This window comes from Scyliorhinus torazame, chromosome 2 (genome assembly GCF_047496885.1).
Source record: "Scyliorhinus torazame isolate Kashiwa2021f chromosome 2, sScyTor2.1, whole genome shotgun sequence".
In the NCBI taxonomy this organism is placed as follows: Eukaryota; Metazoa; Chordata; class Chondrichthyes; order Carcharhiniformes; family Scyliorhinidae; genus Scyliorhinus; species Scyliorhinus torazame.
Genome location: NC_092708.1, coordinates 263931929 through 263952298, shown reverse-complemented (window position 1 = coordinate 263952298; position 20370 = coordinate 263931929). Strand labels below are relative to the sequence as shown.

Genomic DNA, 20370 nt, shown 5'->3' with positions numbered 1-20370 from the left:
AATAATTTGTTTACATACACTAATATAATCAAAATTGTTCCGATACCGTGGCTAATGCTCGGTCAACCCTAGTCCCAAGACAAATTAATTAACCAATAATTCTTAGAAAAATACCCAATGTCTTTGGCGCTTGGTTGCCCAATAATTGCGGTCACCAGGTTTGTAGATTTAAACACAATTGCCGTTTATTTATAGCAAGAACTATCATGACATGTTCAGAAAATGCAACTGTTTAACTATTCCTAATTCCCCACTTTAACTTGCCTGCCGCCTCACACAATCCTCTACACACACAGACACATGACAGAAAAACACAGAGGGGACAAAAGGGGTAACAAAATTATAAGTGAAATAGAAAAAGAGTCTTTGTTTCAGACGTGTCTTTCCAGCACACTGCTACTCTTCAAAGCTTGCCTTCAGTTCAAGGTTTTTACTGTGGATGCATTCCAGGCCTCTGTAATTTTAGGAATACAGCACTCACAGCCTCTCTGGAGAGAGAGCGATAGAGAGGAAGTCAGGGTCTTGGCCTGCAGCCTGCAGTGTCTTTTCCGCAGATTAATTCATTCAGGTTTTCTTCAGCCTCAGGAATACAGTCATAGCCTTTCTGGAGAGGGAGGAAAAAGAACAGGTTCTTGCCTTTCTGTGCCAAGGAGTCAAACTGAAACCTCAGGTCTCTGAGAGCCCTCGCACTGGGATAAGATCGAATCACCACCAGTTATCAGGCAGAGTAGGGACATTTGGGCCAATGTATTACAACCCCCCCCCCCCCCCTCCACAGTCAACCAATAAAGTCGAGACTGAGCCCTTCTCCCTCTCTGTGTTTGATTCGATTTGATTCATTTATTGTCACGTGTACTAAGGTACAGTGAAATGTGTGGCTCTGCAAACAGTCCAGCTGAACCATTCCACACATGACATAGCACATAAGATAAATATACAATGTAAATATACAGACATAGACATCAGGTGAAGCATATGGCGTGTAGTACCAGTCAGTAGAGAAGATGTGTGGAGAGATCAGTTCAGTACATAAGAGGGTCATTCGGAAGGCTGGTAACAGTGGGGAAGAAGCTGTGTTTGAACTTGTTAATGTGAGTTTTGTGTGTCCTCCCAGTTGGAAGAGGTTGGAAGAGAGAATAACCCGGATGGGAGGGGTATTTTATTATGCTGCCCGCTTTCCCAAGGCCTGTAGAGGTGTAGTCAGTGTGAATGCATGGGAGGTGGGTTCACATGATGGTCTGGGCTGTGTTCACGACTCTCTGCAGTTTCTTATGGTCTTGGGCCCAGTAGTTGCTTACCAGGCTGTAATGCAACCAGATAGGATGCTTTCTACGGTGCATCTGTAAAAAGGACATCACCTGAGGCCTTCCCCTGATGCTCCACCCCCGATGGGCCGAGTTCCTGACGGCGTGGGTCACTTTTGCTATTTTGTTTGTTCCGGGAGCCCAGCGTGGCGGCTGTAGACTGCTGAGGGGGGGGAGCCCTTCCATGGGACAGGGGGTCTTTGGCGGGGGCTGGGGGCACTGGTGGGGGGTGGTCCCGGGGGTGGCAAGCCTGGCCAAAGGTTGGCACAATTTGGCAGGCCGGGTCCGCACGCGGCCAGTGCCCTGTTGCACGGCGCGGCCGCTGCCGTGCATATGCGTGGGGACCCGGCAATTTGCCAGCCGTATCCACAGCTAGAGCCGGGGGCTCCACGCTGCATGCCTGTTAGCCCCCCACCAGACGGAGGATTGGTGGAGGTTTTACACCATTTTTCCAGGTGTATAACAGCATTGTTCCCACTCCGGCATCAGCACTTAGTCTCAGAATTGGAGAATCCAGCCCGCAGTATAATCCCCACACACATTCATCCCAGCCAACAAGTTGGCACTTTATTCTGGAGCATGCCCATGCTGGTGATTGGTCAGCTGGGGTCAGAGGGCACCCAGGAGAGTGGCCTGCGAGATATTTATATGACCTGTGGTCCTAAGTTAACAGTGGGCTGCTAGCGGCATGTGCAGCTGCATGATGCCTTGTCGGCTGCAGCAATGGTGCTCCGTGCCTGTCCACCCCGACCCACAACCCACCTCGTGGCCACCCCCACTACTCTGGAAGGAGCCCTCCACCCCAGCCAGCGGCACAACTGTCAGCAAACTGTGGCGATGCTGAACACTTTCTGTCCCCTTATCTGTCCCTCAGTAGCCATGATGCCGGTTTCAGGAATTTTAAAAGCACATGTGAACCATGCCATCGGTAACTCGGCCCACCAGTGGTGAAGCATCACGGAGGCCCTGGAGGATACTGGGTCAGGCCCACTAATGATGTGCAAATGGTGTTTACTGTATATGCATTCTGGGCCGCATTGACGATGCTGTTGATGTGACGGAGAATAGCTATTTGGCGTTAAATCGGCGCCCGCCGCAATTTTAGCAATGGAACCTATTGTCCACGCAATCACGTTACGCAATTTCAGCACCAGCCAATGGAGAATCCTGCCCTAAGTGTTGACGCCAGTGCAGGATTCATGGAGTTCTGCGACAGCAAAACTGGTGCCACATCTGGACCGATTCAGCAACTCTTGAGGGCTCGCATCGGTCCCACATGGAATACAATCGATTCCAATGAGAATTGGTCTGGGATTTGCTGCATTCGTGATTGAAAGTCAGGAGGCTGACATCTACAGTTGCGTATACACACTTCAGTACCCACACACACCCCATCCCAGCCAACAAGATAGCTGTGAAGAGAGCAGCTCCAAAAACTATGGACATCGAGCTGGAGACTCTCCTGGAAGCCGCGAAAGAGAAGTGAGTGACCCTGTACCCCAGTCCAGGAAGGAGGCTGTCTGCCACAGTCATTTGCCATGCCTTGCCGCAGGTGGCAGAGGCGGAGAGTGCCAGCAGCAAAATTGCCCAGACCAGCCAGCAGTTCAGAGAGAAACTGTACAACTTCATCAGGGCGACCAGAGCGAGTAGGCAACATAGTTCCCCTGACACCAACCACCTTCCAAACATCATAGCTCTACCCCCCTACCTGGAGGGAGGCCGAGCCTCCACCCTGCCCAATATGTCAGCACCCATACCAGCTGCCATGGCGGATGCCTTAACCATTGAGGCCACCAGTACTCACTGGCTGGGCTGCATGTGTCGGACAGTCTAACACTGTTGTTTTCTGTTTCCCCTCAGGGGAAGGCCGCGCATAACTGCTGTCAGCGGGAGAAAGCTGGAAGCGGATGCTGGATGCGGCCCCTCACCCTGGCTGAGCAGAGGGCCCAGGATGAGGTCAGCAGCCAAGAAGAAATGGAGGTCACCAGGGTGGAGATCGACTGCGGGCGAGGAAGTGAGACCCCACTGAGTTGCGGCCACACACCACCCTCACCCTGACCATCACCCCCACCCTCAGCCTCACCCCCACCCTCACCGCCACACTTAACCCAACCTACACGCTCAGCCCCAACACCCTGACCACCCCAACTCCACCCCTGGTACACGGTCTAATCATACGACTTGTCTTGTGTCTTGCAGGGCCTGCTGATGATGGGGCAAGTCCATCTGGTGTCCTCCACCTCCAACCAGTGCCACTGTAGGTGCAGTGCAGTGAAAAGATGATCTGTATGGATGCGTGCCATGGACCTGTGACCCAAGCCACCCAGGAGTTCGAGTCCAGGGATGACAAAGTTCCCCATCGCCTGCTGCCTCCAAGACACTCCACCATCCCAGAGACACGTATCTCTGTTGGTATGTCATGTGAGGGCCACGAAGAATTCAGCACGAGTTTTAAGGATACAAAGAAATAACATTTATTTACAATACATATATATATATATATATATATATACAACAGCTGCAGCAACTTCGCTTGCTGCTCACTCCTTCCTGCTGGTTCCAAACTGGCCAGCTTTATTTATACAGAGAGTCTGCTAATGATTTCTCCGCCCCCCCTCATTGGGGAAGCTCATACTCCCACCGGATTGTGGGATTGTCATTTTTCCCCAGCCAATGGTAAGCAGGCAGGTTATAACATCCCTCCCCCCCCAAAGTCCAAGGAATCCACCGAAGACCCTGGCGAAGGAGGGCGTCGGACTCGTTTTGCCGCAGGCCGGACATCATTTGCACGAGGCGCTGGATCGGGCGGCGTGTAACGAGATGGAGACCGGCGCTTCCGTGATGAACGGCGTAACGGTTGTGCATACATGGCCCGTGGGCCCGAGGATTCCCCTTCTGATGCGTCCTGTGTCTCCATCTCAGAGTCAGAGCCTGCTGCCTCCGTCATCTCCGCGTCTCTATCTCCACGCGGTTCTGTAACGACCTGCGCAGGCTTTGAATGAGGCACAAGAGGAAGATTGTGAGGACTACTTTCCATTGACTCTGGTCTCTGTGGCTGTAGAAATGAGCTCCGGGGGCGGGGAATCTTTGGAAGGGATAGTCTTCTGGACTGAACGTGGTCTACATGTTTGCGCTCGAGATGACCCTGGACTTACACTTGGTAAGATATAGGGCCCGTTTGGCGAAAGATTACACCAGGGACCCACTAGGCACAAACTGCCGAATCGGCCAATGCTGAGAAAAACCATATCCCTGCCGTTCTTGTGTGCGGCGTACTTTTGCGCCAAACCATGCTAAGGTGGGTGCGAAGTCTCCGGCCCATTAGGAGTTCTGCGGGAGCTACCCCAGTCACTGCATGGGGGGTGGTCCTATAGAAAAACAAAAAGCGAGCCAGTCTCGTGTTCATTGACCCGGAAGGCTGCTTCTTTAGGCCCTGGGCCGGAGAATCGCGGGGAGGGGCCCGCCAACCGGCGCGGCGCGATTCCCGCTCCTGCCGAATATCCGGTGGTGGAGAATTCGGCAACCGGCGGGGGCGGGATTCACGCCAGCCCCCGGCGATTCTCCGACCCGGCGGGGGATCGGAGAATCTCGCCCCTGGTGCCCATCCCTGATGCTACGCGGCCCCCCTCCTGCCGCCCCCGTGGGTGTTATCCTGGGTGGGCTGCCAATACCCCACTGGCTGGTTGCAGCCAGTTGGATGGTAGGGGGTGTGGCGGAGGGTGGGGTGTGTGGTGAGAGCTGGCGTGCAGGAGTGGGGGCACCCATGCAGCTGGTGTCACTCTGCAGAACCAGGAGCAAGGGTGAGTGGTCAGATTGGTCCGCAGCAGGATGGCTGCCTTGCAGGCGACAGCAATGGCGGTCCATACCTGGACACTGCCCCAGTCCCATGGGTGGTCACCCCTGCCACTCGGCCCGTTACGTCACCCTCTCCGACCCTCGAAGGGCCTCTCTCACCCCAACTGGCGTGGCTAGTGTCCAGCCGGGCAGCACGCAGTCGATCCGCTTTGTGACCTACCTCGCTCATCAGCCACGACGCCGGTTTCACGATTTTAAAAAGCCCAACTGAACCGCGCCATTGGGAAACCGACCCATCGGAGGCCGAGAATCAGGGAGGTCCTGGAGAATACTAGGTGAGGCCCGCTAATGATAGGCAAACTGTATATGCATTCCAGAACGCATTGGGGCCACTGTCGAGGCGATGGAGAATTGCGATTCCGGGCTTCTTTTGTTTGATTAATTCATACCTTGTGGAGATTAGGGCTGGGTGCGGAATGTGTTAAGAGGATTCAGTTGTTGTACCATAGACATCTGGCTGAAGTACTTTCAAATGGTTATTATGGTGAGAATTTTGGTCTTCAGAGAGGGGGCTAGACAAGGCTCCCCCGTCCCCCTTGGTGCTCACTCTGGCCAAAGCGCCATTGGCAGAGGTTATTCCTTAAAACCAAGCTTTATACTGACAATGTGCTGTTGTTTGTGTTGAAGCAGGATGTTTCAGTTCCCGCTACCAATGATGCGGTCGGTAGATTTAGCCCTTCTCTGGTTACAGGATCAAGTTTACAAAGTTGGAACATATGCCAGTGGGAGAGTTGAGGGGTAAACCCAATTTGCTCCTTGATAATTTTCTTTTTAGTTGGTCTCCATAGGATTTAACTTATCTGGATGCTGCAATTATCCCCTTTTTCAAACAGCTATGTGGGGCCAATTTTCCCGAGTTAATTTCATCTAATGGTTGGGATTTGATCTGTTGGTCCTCTCTGGCTTCGTAGGATTTCCTTGATTGAGATGGACATATTGCATTGAGTGCTGTGTCCCTTGCAGATATTGCAAATCTTGCTGTCTGCTAGAATATTAAAATGGATTAATGTAATGGTAAGCTCCTTTATTCGGAATTTAAAAAAAACACTTTGACTAAAGTTCACCAAACTGCAGCTCTCATGTCCCCGGGGGGGGGGGGGGGATCTGGGCGTTCCGAATATTATCTTATCTTCGGTTAATAAGGGACTCGATTAAAAAGTATCCTCCCTCCATTTGTTTCATAGAACATAGAACATACAGTGCAGAAGGAGGCCATTCGGCCCATCAAGTCTGCATCGAACCACTTAAGCCCTCACTTCGACCCTACCCCCATAACCCAATAACCCCTCCTAACCATTTTGGTCACTATGGACAATTTATCATGGCCAATCCACCTAACCTGCACATCTTTGGACTGTGGGTGGAAACCGGAACACCCGGAGGAAACCCACGCAGACATGGGGAGAACATGCAGACTCCGCACAGATGGTGACCCAGCGCAGAATCGAACCTGTGACCCTGGCGCTGTGAAGCCACAGTGCTTTCCTCTTGTGCTATCGTGCTGCCCTAATGAAGCAGGCCAGTCGGCTTTCCCTTTGCAGGTCTTGTTATTTTATGAGGACCTTTGATCGGGTTCTGCTAGATGTGAAAATGCTATTATTATTAATACACTTAAAGAGGTGTATCAACTAGATGGGAGATCTAAGCTGACTTCCGTACTTTCTCCCATCCAGGGCAGCCCGGAATTCCCACCATCTATTATGGAATTCCATGGATTCTATATTTAGAGAGATAGAGGCATTTGTAGGCTGGGGGAGTTGTTCAGAGGTGCTTCCCTATCATCCTTTCAGCAGCTATGCCAATAATTTGACATCCCGAGACACACCTTTTTAAAAAAAAAGTATTTGCAATTTAGAAACTGTGCCCTTAACAAGACAACTTTGTGTCTTGACTCTTCTATTTCCATGGTGGAAAAAAATCCTGATTTTTGCAGAGCCTAGAAAATTAATTAGCAAGTTCTATGATATCTTGTGTTATTGATCATGTGTTCGTACATTGGATACTTTTCAGTTTTGGGAAATAAACTTAGCAACTAATTTTGATGAGGAGACATGGGATATTATATGGGATTATGCCGATAAAATCTTGGTATGCAATAGAATGAAGGCGACTCAGTTCACGATACTGCAGCACTTGCATATCACACCAAGTTTGAGACACAGGTTTGATGGTGCTCCATCCCCGATGTACCTAAAGTACATGCTGGTCGAAGGAGATTATGCATACTGTGTATGAACCTGTGTCAAGATTCACTCTCATTGGTCTGATGCAGTTAAGGAACTTGAGAGGACTTTTGACAAGGCCTCAGTATTTGATCCTTTCTTCCTAATTCTGGGTCTTGCGGATATGAGAACTATTGACATCAATGAAGCACAGCTGTCTAATATTCTACCGTTTACAGCTCATAAAAATATCCTCTGCACCTCGATCAATGACACGTATCCTCCTATTCGAAATTGGCATAAAATAGCCATGCAGTGTATCCCTATGGAATTCACAGAATCCTTGCATTGCAGACGGACGTCATTCGGCCCATCAAAGTCTGCACCAAGCCTTTGAAAGAGCACTCTGCCTCGGCCCACCCCACTCTATTCCCATAATCCCATCAAACCTGCACATACTTGGATGCAAAAGGCCAATTTATCACGGCCAATCCACCGAACCGTCACATCTTTGGACTATGGGAAGAAACCGGAGCACCTGGAGCATTCCTGACGTTTGCGCTCTGTTCTAAGTCTGATACGTTCCGTAAAGTGTGGGACCCTCCGCTCAAATTCTTAGGCTGCTCTTTGTCTGGCCTGACCCTGCAAAGTTTCCCCTCAGTCATATTTCAAATCATCGAGCTGTGCAGCTTGGTGTATTATCCTATCTTGTTTTATGACCAGAACCACTTTTCCTATATTTCCTGATTTATCAGGTGTTCAAATTGGATGCATTAATTGTTACGGACCGTTGTTGTGTATTTATCCTGTCTTGCTTGTTCTTACAATTGCAAAAATATTTATTCTGGACAGTACCAGTTGTGCTTTGAAAATTATGTTCCATGTAAAACTTTATATGCAACGCTAATAAAATATACATGAAAAAAGATTGAAGAGGCAAAAACATTCGGCAAATAATGTATCGAAATGTAACATTGTTTTCAAGGATAGAGAGTCCCATGCTTTGTTCTGTTCCCTCAGGAAGAAATGTAACATTACCTTTAATTAAACGATATTTGTTTTGGCATGTATAATGTTTCAATTCATTCGATGTCCTCATAAGTTAGCAACATGTTGGAGCGTCATCAAAACGGCATTTATTACCAAGTGATCCCCTTGTCTCTCATTCCCGCTGCCCTGCCTCCCTTGTGTTCTAGCATGTCAATTACTGTCCGCATTTTACCATAAATAGTGCTGATGCGTGTACTCAGCCATTGTCGAATGATGATGAAAAGTAACATCGATTACTTTAAGCTCAAATCCAGAATGTTTGGGCCATCTGAGCTACTGTTTCATGGCCCCAAATAATGTCCATGATCGATAACTCTGCTCATAATTTTATGGGTGTGTGCACCATGATTACCGACACTGGTCAGTATAATATTTTGAACACTTCACGACACAAAAGGAGGACACAAAAGGATATAGACCAGTTAAGTGATTGGACAAGAAGTGGCAGGCGGGTTCGCCTGAAGTAAGGGTGAAATTATTCGCTTTGCTACAAACAATCTAAAAAAAGCTTAATATCTTTAAAATAGCCAGGGTCGATGATATTCTGGGGTTCCTACACACAAGCACAGACGGCCAGTTTGCAGGAATCGCAAGAAATTTAGCGAAGTTAATGCGATGTAAGATTTTATTGCAAGAGTAGAAGAGCATGGAAATGTAGATGTAATTACACAGGGCTTCGGTGAAGTCACAGTCGGAGTGCTGTGTTTGCGTTTGGTATCCTTAAATGAGGAAATAAGCACATGCCTTTGACAAGGATAGGATATGAACAACGGTCCTTAACAATTAATGCATCCAATGAGAGTGGGCAAAGAAGTGGCAGCTGGATTATAATATAGAAAAGTGTGAGGTTATGCACTTAGGAAGAATGGAGGCATAGACTATTTTCTAAATGGGAAAAGGCTTAAGAAATCAGAATCACAAAGGGACTTGGGAGTCCTTGTTCATGATTTTCTTAAGGTTAATGTGCAGGTTCAGTCGCGTGTTAGGAAGACAAATGCAATGTTAGCATTCATGTCGAGAGGGCTGTAATGCAAGACCCGGGATGTACTTCTGAGGATGTATAACCACATTTGGAGTATTGTCCGCAGTTTTGGGCCCCGTATCTAAGGAAGGATGTGCTGGCCTTGAAAAGGTTCCCGAGGAGTTTCACAAGAATGATTCCTGGAATGAAGAGCTTGTCATATGTGGAGCGTTTGAGGACTCTGGACCTGTACCCGTTGGAGTTTAGAAGGATGAGGAGGATCTTATTGAAACTTGCAGGACACTGAGTGGCCTAGATAGAGTGGACGTTGAGAGGATGATTCCACCAGTAGGAAAAACTAGAATCCGAGGCCACAGCCTCAGACTGAAGGGATAAGACTTTAAATTGATATGAGGAGGGATTTCTTCAGCCAGAGGGTGGTGAATCTGTGGAACTCTTTGACGCAGATGGCTGTGCAGGCCAAATCACTGTGTGTTTTTAAGACAGGTTATTGATTAATAAGGGGATCAGAAGTTATGTGGAGAATGGGGATAAGAAACGTATCAGCCATGATTGAATGGTGGAGCAGACTCGATGGGCCGAATGATCTCATTCTGCTGCTATACCTTATGGTCTTATGGTCTCAGAAGTGAGCCAATGGAGGTTTACTCGCTTGAATCCTCGGATGAGAGAATTGGCTTCTGAGTTCAAACTGAGCAGGGTAAACATATTCTTCTGAATTTGGAAGAATGAGAGATAGCTTGTGTGAAACATGTAACATTCATAGCGGGCTTGGCACATTGGTTGCCGATCGGTTGCTTCCCTTGGCTGCAGAGACTCGAGTCAAGGATCATAATCGCAGGTTAAGGAGTTGGCCATTTCAGACAGATATTTACTCAGATGGTTATGAAACTTGGAATTATTTATGCCAGATAGCTGTGGATGCACAGTCTACGGTATTTTCAAATCTAATATCGATAGATCTTTGGACACTGAGGGATTTAAAGGGTATGATGGTAAAGCGGGAAGGTGCAGTTAATGCAATAGATTAACTCTGATCTTATTGAATACAGGACAGGGTGAAGGGCTGTGCATGGTTGTCTCAGAGAGGACGTTTCCACTAGTAGGAGAAATAGAACGTGAAGGAACAGCCTCAGTGTGAAGGAACGATCCTCTGAAACAGAGATGAGGAGGAATTTCGTCCACCAGAGGCTGGTGAATCAATGGAACTCATTGCCGCAGAAGGCTGTGGAGACCAAGTCACTGAGTGTCTTTAAGTTAGATATATATATGTGTTCTTGATTGATAAGGGAATCAGGGGTTATGGGAGAAAGCAGGACAATGGGGATAAGAAACATATCAGCCATGATTGAATGGGCCGTGTGGTCTAATTCTGCTCCTATATCTTATGGTCTCCTGTTTCTATTCCTTACTTTTCCGTCATTGCCAGACCTATGAAGTACCCTTCCACAACCATTTTTGAATAAAGGTGCCTTTTGCTTATCAGATTTCTCCCTTCCACGACCTCACGATTACAGTTTGTAGAAGACTCCTTACCCGTTAGTAACATAGCGGCAGCATTAGCGAACAAGACATCAACTGTTCGGGGATGAAGTTCACGTTGCTGTCAATTTGGGTTTATTTATGTGTCAGATCAAGAATACCCTTTAATTATCGTTTGGGCTCATCTGCCACGAGTCGACGTACGTACCCACTAATTAATTTTCCAGCAGCCATTCATTCTCGTCCGCAAGGGCATGAAATACCGGGCATAAATGTGACGGGAAAGGAAATGCACGGCGACGCTCCTCTTGGTGCGCGCGCAACTATTTGTTTCATGGAAGCAATTGGAGCCTCAAACCCATTGAAAATGGACGTAGGTTTGGCATTCGATATGCCAAGTGAAATAGAGTTAACCTTTTCGTAATTGAACGGAAAGCCCTAAACGGTTCTTCTGGACTACCGATTTTCAAGATCATAAAATTCAACTATTCATAAGATAGAGATTACACGGGTCTTTTTGGTCCTGCAGCCAGAGCGAAGAAGTGGAAATGGCGATCAGGTATCCGATGGCAGTTGGCCTGCGCAAAGGTCACCCCGTCACCAAGAATGCGACCACCCCAAGGCAGGGCCGTAGAAGAGGGCGCCTAACCAAGCACACCAAATTTGTCATTCGTGAGGTCTGTGGCGTACAATGGAATTGCTGAAGGTCTCTAAAGACAAGCGTACACTCAAATTCATCAAAAAGCGAGTTGGCACTCACATCCGTGCAAAGAGGAAGAGGGAAGAACTCAGCAATGTGCTGGCAGCAATGAGAAAGGCAGCTGCGAAGAAAGATTAATCTGTGCAAAGTTGCTACCATTAAAGCTATTTCAAAGTTTCAAAAAAACAAACAAACAAAGATAGAGATTACACAACAGAAAAATGGTTATAACTTGGAAGCGAGCGCGTGAAGTCTTAGCTCAGATGTCTCATAAGCAGAAAGTGATGATGAGATGGAATGATTTGCCAAGAGAAGCGAGAGCTGTAGGAATGCGTGCGAACTCTGGGTACGTACATCGATACAATGTTGAAGAGTTTGATATAAAAAATATGATCCAACATATTCTCTTTACTTAAGGACCGACGAAAAGAACAACTAAGGTCCCTTCCTTTTATTTACGCTTTTCTACATTCTAACCCCCAAATATCTCGCTGAGATCCAGCATTGGAATAGTTGTGCGCCTTTCTAATTAGCTATAATTTGGGATACTTCGAATTTTAAGGAAGCCAGTAGCAAAAAGTGGATCAGTACATTGTGACTCTGGAGTCGAAACGAACTGTTGGGTCCAACAAGGAGGCGTGATACCTCAGCTGAGTCTCAATCCCTGAGCCGGAGGTTGGTGGCTCAGATTCAGACAGAGCCCGACCAGATTATCATTCAGCTGAGGAAGGAGCAGTACTCCGAAAGCTAGTGATTTGAAACAAATCTTTTGGACTTCAGCCTGGTGTTGTATGATTTCTTACTGTGCTCACCCCAGTCCAACACCGGCATCTCCACATCAAGGTTATCAGGGTCAGCAATCCGCTTCAGTATACTGTGAATGTTTCATTGTTGATGACATGTCCCTGGCACTTTGAAACAAGGCTCTCTGTGTTAAAGGAAACAGGAATATTATTTGGGGGGGGGAGGGGCAGAAAGTAGTAGCACTGTTCTCACAGTGCCCTCGCCAATATTAATTGTCCGATCGCCAATCTCATGACTATGTTTTGTGATGCACAAAATTGACAAATTGTTTCATTGGATCGCAACTGTAATTACGCAGGACTGGCTATGACAAGTTCAGGGACGTCCCAAAGACGCGGTGAGGGGCTGGGGGGGGGGGGGGGAGGGGGCGTTGGTGTTTGCCGGAGGTGGTGCGTTGAGCTTCATATAAATGCAAGACCCGGTGCAATCGGACGCCTGAAACAAATGCCCGTGAGGATCACAGAACATCCACCGGGAGACTTCCAGAGGTAGATTAGAAATAATGACCAGCTCTCCGTCCCACGAGAATTCCAGCGACGATGCCACAAAGGACGAGAATCAGACTGCGATCTATTACATCAACCAGGATGTCTTTGAGTTCTGTGGATACAACTTAAAGATCGCTCGAAGTACAAGCCATAACCTCGGCGTGTCTGCTTATGTCTGGGATGCAGTAAGTGCCCTGGATTAACCAGATAAAGCAAAAACCGGTCTACCACATGCTATGTATTCGTCACTCTTATTTTTAAAAATGTATCTGCTCTTGTTGCGGTAGGTTTGCAACCGCCCTCTACTTACACCAATTCTTAAAATGTAAGCTTTTTAAATAGGTCAGCATAACGCTCTTAATCCTATCTGTTCCTCTTTGGCGAGTTTGGTTTGGTGTGGCATTTAATTGGGAGGAGCGTCGACGTGGGGAGCAGCTACCTTCCTTCCTCCAATTCGATTGAATCCGGGATGGGAAGGACAATGAACGTCTTCCAACCTCGCACCTGCCAACTGGGTCCCTCAAAGTCATTCAGTGTCACTCAGACTGTGGAGATGCCGGCGTTGAATTGGGATGAGCACAGTAAGAAGTCTTACAACACCAGGTTAAAGTCCAACAGGTTTGTTTCAATCGCTAGATTTCGGAGCACTGCTCCTTCACCTGAGGAAGGAGCAGTGCTCTGAAAGCTAGTGTTTGAAACAAACCTGTTGGACTTTAACCTGGTGTTGCAAGACTTCTTACAGTGTCACTCAGAGCCTGGCAATCGCCTTTCCCTGCGACCCCCTCCCCGCCATGACTCGCCTGTAGCTGGTAGCCCCACGATCCGACGCTTCAAACCGGCAGCAAGCACAACCTCCAAATTACTTTATTGAGTGCAAAAGAGCAGTTGGCCTCGACATTGCCGGCAGCTCTTAGCAGGCGGGAGTTCCGCTGATCTCGGGAAAGAGGCCCGCCTCAGACCTGTTAAGTGCCGAAGTGACACACGATGCTGCGGGGCTGCCAGACAAGAGGTAACCTAGTTAAACACTAATAGAGTAGGCTACAGCGTAGCGGTATTATCTCCTTGACTAATAAACCTGAAACGCCGGGTGGGTCTTGGGTTCAAATCCCAGCATAGCAGATGGTGTGAAAGCTGAAGTCAATAAAAAATCAATGATAATCGTGACCATGAAATCACTGGCGATTGTCAAAAGACCATCTCATTAACTGATGTCCTTTAGGGGAGGAAATCTGCCTTCCTTACCTGGTGTGGCCTGCATGTGACTCCAAATATAGTTGACTCTTAAATGCCCCCTGAAAATAGCCTAGCAAGTCACTCTCTTTAAGGGCAGTTAGAGATGGGCAATGCATGCTAGTCCAGCCAGCGACTTGGTTTTATTCGTACTGGTTGGAGTGTTATTTTGCTTTCACGAGCCAATTTTCCCTTTCCCTTCTAGATTTGCCCAAAATATCCAATTAACAAGCGCGTGGCCCTGCACATCTACAGAGACATGGATATGTTGCTATATCCAGCTCAACTTCAGGATATCCTCCCTTTGGGACAGGATCCTTAATAATGGTGATGAGGCTATAGTAGTACACATTGATAAAATGTAGAAGCTTACGGCTCTTTGAGATTAATTATGCTGCACTGAGACAACTATACAATTATTGTTGCTGTGTTAAATGTTAGCCGAGGGAATCTGTAGGTAGAGGTTCCACCACCATATTAAGTGGCAGTAACCGGGTGAAAACAGTTTTAACAGCGTTCCTTTATCCTTTAGTTGTGAAGGCAAGTGTTCACACCTGTCGCCCGCACTGTTTTGGCAGCAGTCATTGGCACACAAATGCGAGGAATATATTAATTCTAATATGCCCGTTTCCTCTATGTTTCAGGGGATTGCTCTTTGCCGCTACTTGGAAAAGGAGAACATTAGTTTTACTGGGAAGAAAGTGATTGAGTTGGGATCGGGCACCGGAATTGTGGGAATTCTGGCAACACTACTAGGTGAGTAATAGATTAAATCGCAATGACCTTCACGATTTTATTGCTGTCAGCTAGGAATGGGGCCGATAATGATAAGGTTTGTAAAGTAGTATCGTTAGCCTCTCAATGACGAGCGATATTAATAATTTACATCTGCATCCATCCCGCCCCCACAAGCTGCACGTATTAACACGGGGAGTGGATGGAATTCCTGGGAAATCTCCACTCTAAACTTTCATTCATCAGAGAATAATTTCAAAGACGATGGAAATGTTCCACAATAAGTTTCCAAGTGACATTACCAACACAGGAAGTGAAAGCACTTCATACATTTTGGCCCTAGCTCTGTGTTCGGGTGAGTGTATTTGAATACTCTTAATCACTGCCAATACTGGGGTGTGGAGGTGCTGGCGTTCGAAGGGGTGGGCACGGGACGAAACCACTATCTTTCGGAGCATAGCTCCTTCATCAGGCTCCTTCACCTCATGAAGGAGCTGTGCTCCGAAAGCTAGTGATTCCAAATAAACCTGTTGGACTTTAACCTGATGTTGTAAGACTTCTTACACTGTCAATACTAGTACTCATTTTCTGTTTGGCAATGGACATTTGCATCCTCTGAAAATGCAAAGCATGTAAGTGATGTCCGATCAATGACATTGATATCGATTAGCAAATATGATCAGAATATTACGGGATATCATTTATTTGCCTCCTGGCTTCAGGGAAATACAGTGATTTGTTTCAGGAAATTGGAGTTAAAGGAAGGCATTAATATAGAGCAAGAAATCTCGGCCTCATGACAATTGCAATCAAATGTGTCAATGGTCGCAACCGCATGATTACATAAATATTTGTATTATAAATGTCCTGGTTCATTCAGATGGTCACATAGACAGAAGCCTTGCGATCCAGTTTATCTGCTTTCTTGATTAAAAAAAAGATCTTTCAATATCTTCGGCATTATTTCAACCTCCAAATCTAAATGTCCAACGTTTCTTTTTTTCGAGCCATACTACGAAAACAATAATTTGAGTCGACTATACTCGGAAGTAATGTAAACTAGTTAATTAGATACTATGGTTCACATAATGCATCTTTGGAAAATGTCAAAGCAATTGGAGGAATTGGATTTCTAAACAGGGCACACAAATTTCAAAAGGAAGCAAGTCATGATAAACATTTGGGATTCTCTGATAGGCAGCTGAGCATTGTTTCCAATGATGGGTATCACACTTTAGAAAAGATCCGAAGGCCTTGCCATGGCGTTTTCTAATAGTTGGTGAGTTTCGGATGTGGAGATATTAGGGGAACTCAAATTGTTCCTCTCAGAAAAAGGATTAAATGAGGCATTGAAAATTCTGAATGTGCTTTGATGGGAAAAACTGCTTCTTCCTGCAGAATGGTTATTCACTGAGGATACAGATTTAGGATAATTATCTGAAGACAAATATAGGGCTATTAGGAGCTATTTAACACAGAATGTTGTAATAATCTACATTTCGCTACGTGAAAAGCTCGAGGAAACAAAGTCAGTAGTAATTTTCAAATGTTTGAAGTTCATGAATTTGCAAAATTTCCAGGGCTTTGAAGCAATAGCAGAGGAATAGATTTAACTGGGAAATTATTTCAAAGAATTGGCAAATTGACTGGATTACTATGCTATGTAGTTTTATGACTTATAACAGTACCCTTTTTTGCCACCTAGGTACTATTTGTGCATAAGGCGAGTTCGAATGGCCTCTCGTGATTATAATCGGTCGTATACATTACTAAAGGTCAACTTTCAAGATTGTCCCACTTATAGGTGCTGAATTAATTCGCTATCCAAATTAAATAACTATCCAATTGTTCTTGTAATTAATGATTTGCTAGTCCCTGCAGTGTGACGAGCAGTGATGAAATTATTCCGATAATTGGCATAAGGCGCCGCCTGCTAGGAGGCATTCTCAAGAAGGACATCAGTTGGCGCATTGGCTATGCCATCTTCTGAAATGGAAAGACGCGACCTTCCAAGCATCAATCATTTTGGAAAGGACACAGTAAGAAGTCTTACAACACCAGGTTAAAGTCCAAGAGGTTTGTTTGGAATCACTAGCTTTTGGAGCGCAGCTCCTTCATCAGGTGAGTGTAGAGGTGGGTTCCACAAACACATATATAGACAAAGTCAATGATGCAAGATGACACTTTGAATGCGAGTCTTTGCAGGTAATTAGGCCTTTACAGGTCCAGACCGTGTGACTGGAGAGAGTGTTGATCACAGGTTAAAGAGGTGTGGCTATCAGTTTCAGCTCGGCAATTCTACTTTGGCGCATGTCCTGAAGGCCGCCTTGGAGAACGCTTACCTGAAGATCAGAGGCTGAATGCCCTTGACTGCTGAAGTGTTCCCTGACTTGGAGGGAACATTCCTGCCTGGTGATTGTGCCACGATGTCCGTTCATCCTTTGCAGCAGCTTTTGCATGGTCTTGCCAATGTACCACGCCTCGGGACATCCTTTCCTGCAGAGTTTGAGGTAGACAATGTTGGCCGGTTCACACGAGTATGCCCGCCTACCTGGTGGATGGTGTTCTCACGTGTAATGGTGGTATATATGTCGATGATCTGGCATGTCTTGCAGAGGTTGCCATGGCAGGGTTGTGTGGTGTTATGGTAGCTGTTCTCCTGAAGGCTGGGTAGTTTGCCGAAAACAATGGTCTGTTTGAGGTTGTGCAGTTGTTTGAAGAAAAGTAGTGGGGGTGTGGGGTGGCCTTGGCAAGATATTAATCTCATCGATGACGTGTTGAAGGCTGTGAAGAAGATGTTGTAGTTTCTTCCCTACAGGGAAGTACTGGACGATGATGGGTACTCTGTCGGTAGTGCTCCATGTTTGTCTTCTGAGGAGGTCGGTGCATTTGTTTGCTGTGGCTGATTGGAACTGTCGATTGATGAGTCGAGCGCCATATCCCATTCTTACGAGAGCGGCTTTCAGCGTCTGTAGATATCTGTTACATTCCTCTTTGTCTGAATAGATCCTGTGTATATGGAGGACTTGTCCATAGGAGATGGCTTCTTTAATGTGTTTAGTGTGGAAGCTGGAGAAGTGGAGCATCGTGAGGTTATCCGTGGGCTTGCGGTAAAGCAAAGTGCTGAGGTGACCATCATTGATGGAGATGCTTGTGTCCAAGAATGCAACTGATTTTGGAGAGTAGTAAATAGTGAGTCTGATGGTGGGATGGAACTTTTTGAATTCATTCAAAGTATCATCTTGCGTCATTGACTTTGTCTATATATGTGTTTGTGGAACCCACCTCTTCACTCACCTAATGAAGGAGTTGCACTCCGAAAGCTAATGATTCCAAACAAACCTGTTGGACTTTAACCTGGTGTCGTAAGACTTCTTACTGTGCCCACCCCAGTCCAACTCAGGCATCTCCACATTTTGTAAGTGGTTAGTGGAGCAAGCAAGGTCGATTCTTCACTTGCTTTAAAACACAAAATTTATTTTTTCTAATCGGTATATTTTAATGTTACCCCGGACCGTTCCTTATTTAGATCACGGTCAGCATATCCCGCCTTACATTTGGTTCAGTGTCTTGTCAGTGTGTATTAATCCCAAATATATTCTTTTTTTTTGAGAACCGTTACCTCTTCCCTCCGCGTTCGACTAACAGGATGAAACCGTTGTCAAGGGTGAACCATTAATCCGGATGGATATTTTTTCTTTTCTTCTTGTCAGGCGGAAATGTTACCTTGACAGATCAACCACAAATTCTGCATCAAATCGAACACAACATCTCCATCAACGTCCCGTTTGCTTGCAGACATCGTTTAAATGTGCGCCCCCTGGCTTGGGGTGAAGATCACACAAAATTCCCTACCGATTATGACTTCATTTTGGGTTCTGATCTTGTTTATAGCTCTGTTTATTACTCTTCGCTGATAAGAACATTGCACCATCTCGCTAATCCAGATACCACAATTTACCTCTCGTCCGCATTTCGAAAAGGAAATGGCTCCCTTTCCTTCCATGAAGTACTTCTACCTGAGTATTTTGACTGCCTGATTGTTGACAGGTTATCGGACAAGGACATTACTGTGTACAAAATGTCAAGAATTGGTAAAGGTCCTGAGGATTGGTTCCGAACATAAGCATTGAAATTTGCTGATCAAAGATGCTGACACTGTGAGTCATGAATGGGAGTCATTATCTCTGTTTGTTCTTCTAAAGTCAGAATCAAAATTGTTTAAGGTTATGTTTTCCCCGCCTCTTGCACCATTCTACTACATGGTTTGGGTTGTAATCTTCCCGGCTACGACACTCTTTTGGGTTCTCTGTGTAATACCACTTCCTATTCATGAATATTGAGAGTGTGATCGAGCTGCTTAAGTTCACAGCTGTGCTAAATTCTTCCCAATGTAATAATTGGATAGCGAGTAGGAATGGAACACTTGGCTAACTTTCCTTTGACGAGTGTACACACAGTGAAAAAAAGATATCGACTGTTCGAAGACATCGATATTGTTTTGCACACGAACGTCAACTTGTGAAGAATTGATTGATCCGTGTATGTCCGTTTTGCTTTTAGCAAATTGCTCTTTAAGTTTGCCAGAATCTCTGACAGAGAGCACTTGTGTGCAAAAGTAACTTTACAATCTATGTACGGAACTCAGTATAATCGCAGTGGATGCAAAGCGAGCAATGCTTTGAAGTGTTCATCGCAGAGATGTCAGCTAACGGTGAACAGATGGTACGAGAAGTCAATAATAATGTTCCCCTAATCATTAATGTAATTGTAATTACAAATGATAGCCAAGTTGTACAGTTAATGTTCCAACCATTGAGATGAATGCAACAAAAAACGCATTTTGACCACCACATATGTGTCATTGAAAAGAATTAACACTGCTGTTATCCATACCGTTGTAATACATAAAGTTCACCTATCTGAATCAAAATGGTCTTAATATTGAAATAAGTTTGGGGTTTTTACGTTGAGACCAGTTAATCTTGTGTAATTGTGATTTTGAAAACCCTATGTTTCTGTTTCTGAAGATTGCATTTGCAAATTAAGGCGCAGATTGAACAAAATAAAGATACTAAAATAAATTGTGACTTCTCAAGTATTATTTTCGATGTGTCAAAATAGATGATCAATATCAAATAATAAATAATCTAAATTGCAACACCGCAGTTTGTTCACATGTGTATTTGGTAAATGCTCAGTCTTCCTATTTGCGTTTTTGGTTTATGAGTAATTACCCTTCACGAGGGAGGCATCAGAAAAGTTGGAGAGATAAGCCAGAATCCAGAACGATTTGTGTTTCGAAGTAAATATCAACTTTAATAGCAAATACACGTAATTATCATCATTCTTGTTCCCTGGTGTGAGGAATATTCTAGAATTACGGAATATTTTAACACAAAAGAATGACTGATGAAGACCATTGTTTCTGCGATGGTTCTTTGCCTGTGCTGTCCAATGTGATCTCAGAACCTAGTTTTTGTAGCTCTGAAAATTAGGCCTATTCAGTAAACGTCCAATTATTGTTAAGATTTCAAAAGGAATACGCTCCTACCTCCCAGTGCATTCCAGATTTTAA

The 20370-nt window shown here is 45.7% G+C and overlaps 1 protein-coding gene and 1 pseudogene across 3 annotated transcripts; both read left to right on the top strand.

Moving 5' to 3' along the window:
• The first annotated feature begins 11369 nt into the window (after window positions 1-11369).
• On the top strand, window positions 11370-11733 carry LOC140407872 (large ribosomal subunit protein eL36-like; annotated as a pseudogene).
• Window positions 11734-12785: 1052 nt separating this feature from the next.
• Window positions 12786-19876, top strand: LOC140407871 (EEF1A lysine methyltransferase 3-like). 3 transcript variants are annotated; one of them, XR_011939852.1, is made up of 4 exons: window positions 12786-13012; window positions 14702-14813; window positions 16498-16567; window positions 18506-18569. XR_011939852.1 is itself a non-coding variant. In XM_072495092.1 (3 exons), exons 1-3 carry the CDS (start codon window positions 12842-12844, stop codon window positions 18916-18918), a joined length of 696 nt encoding a protein of 231 aa, XP_072351193.1. In that variant the 5' UTR covers window positions 12786-12841; the 3' UTR covers window positions 18919-19876. The 3 variants fall into 3 exon arrangements, 1 of the variants encoding a protein (XP_072351193.1); XR_011939851.1 differs by having other exon boundaries at window positions 16498-16596; XM_072495092.1 differs by lacking the exon at window positions 16498-16567 and having other exon boundaries at window positions 18506-19876.
• Window positions 19877-20370: the final 494 nt, after the last annotated feature.

What these genes read in the sequence shown, in the direction of transcription:
- LOC140407871 (XM_072495092.1), top strand. Translation starts at nt 12,842, where the DNA reads ATGACCAGCTCTCCGTCCCACGAGAATTCCAGCGACGATGCCACAAAG. An exon ending in CTGCTTATGTCTGGGATGCA is followed by an intron (nt 13,013 to 14,701) that starts GTAAGTGCCCTG and finishes TCTATGTTTCAG; the next exon opens with GGGATTGCTCTTTGCCGCTA. An exon ending in AATTCTGGCAACACTACTAG is followed by an intron (nt 14,814 to 18,505) that starts GTGAGTAATAGA and finishes TCTTCTTGTCAG; the next exon opens with GCGGAAATGTTACCTTGACA.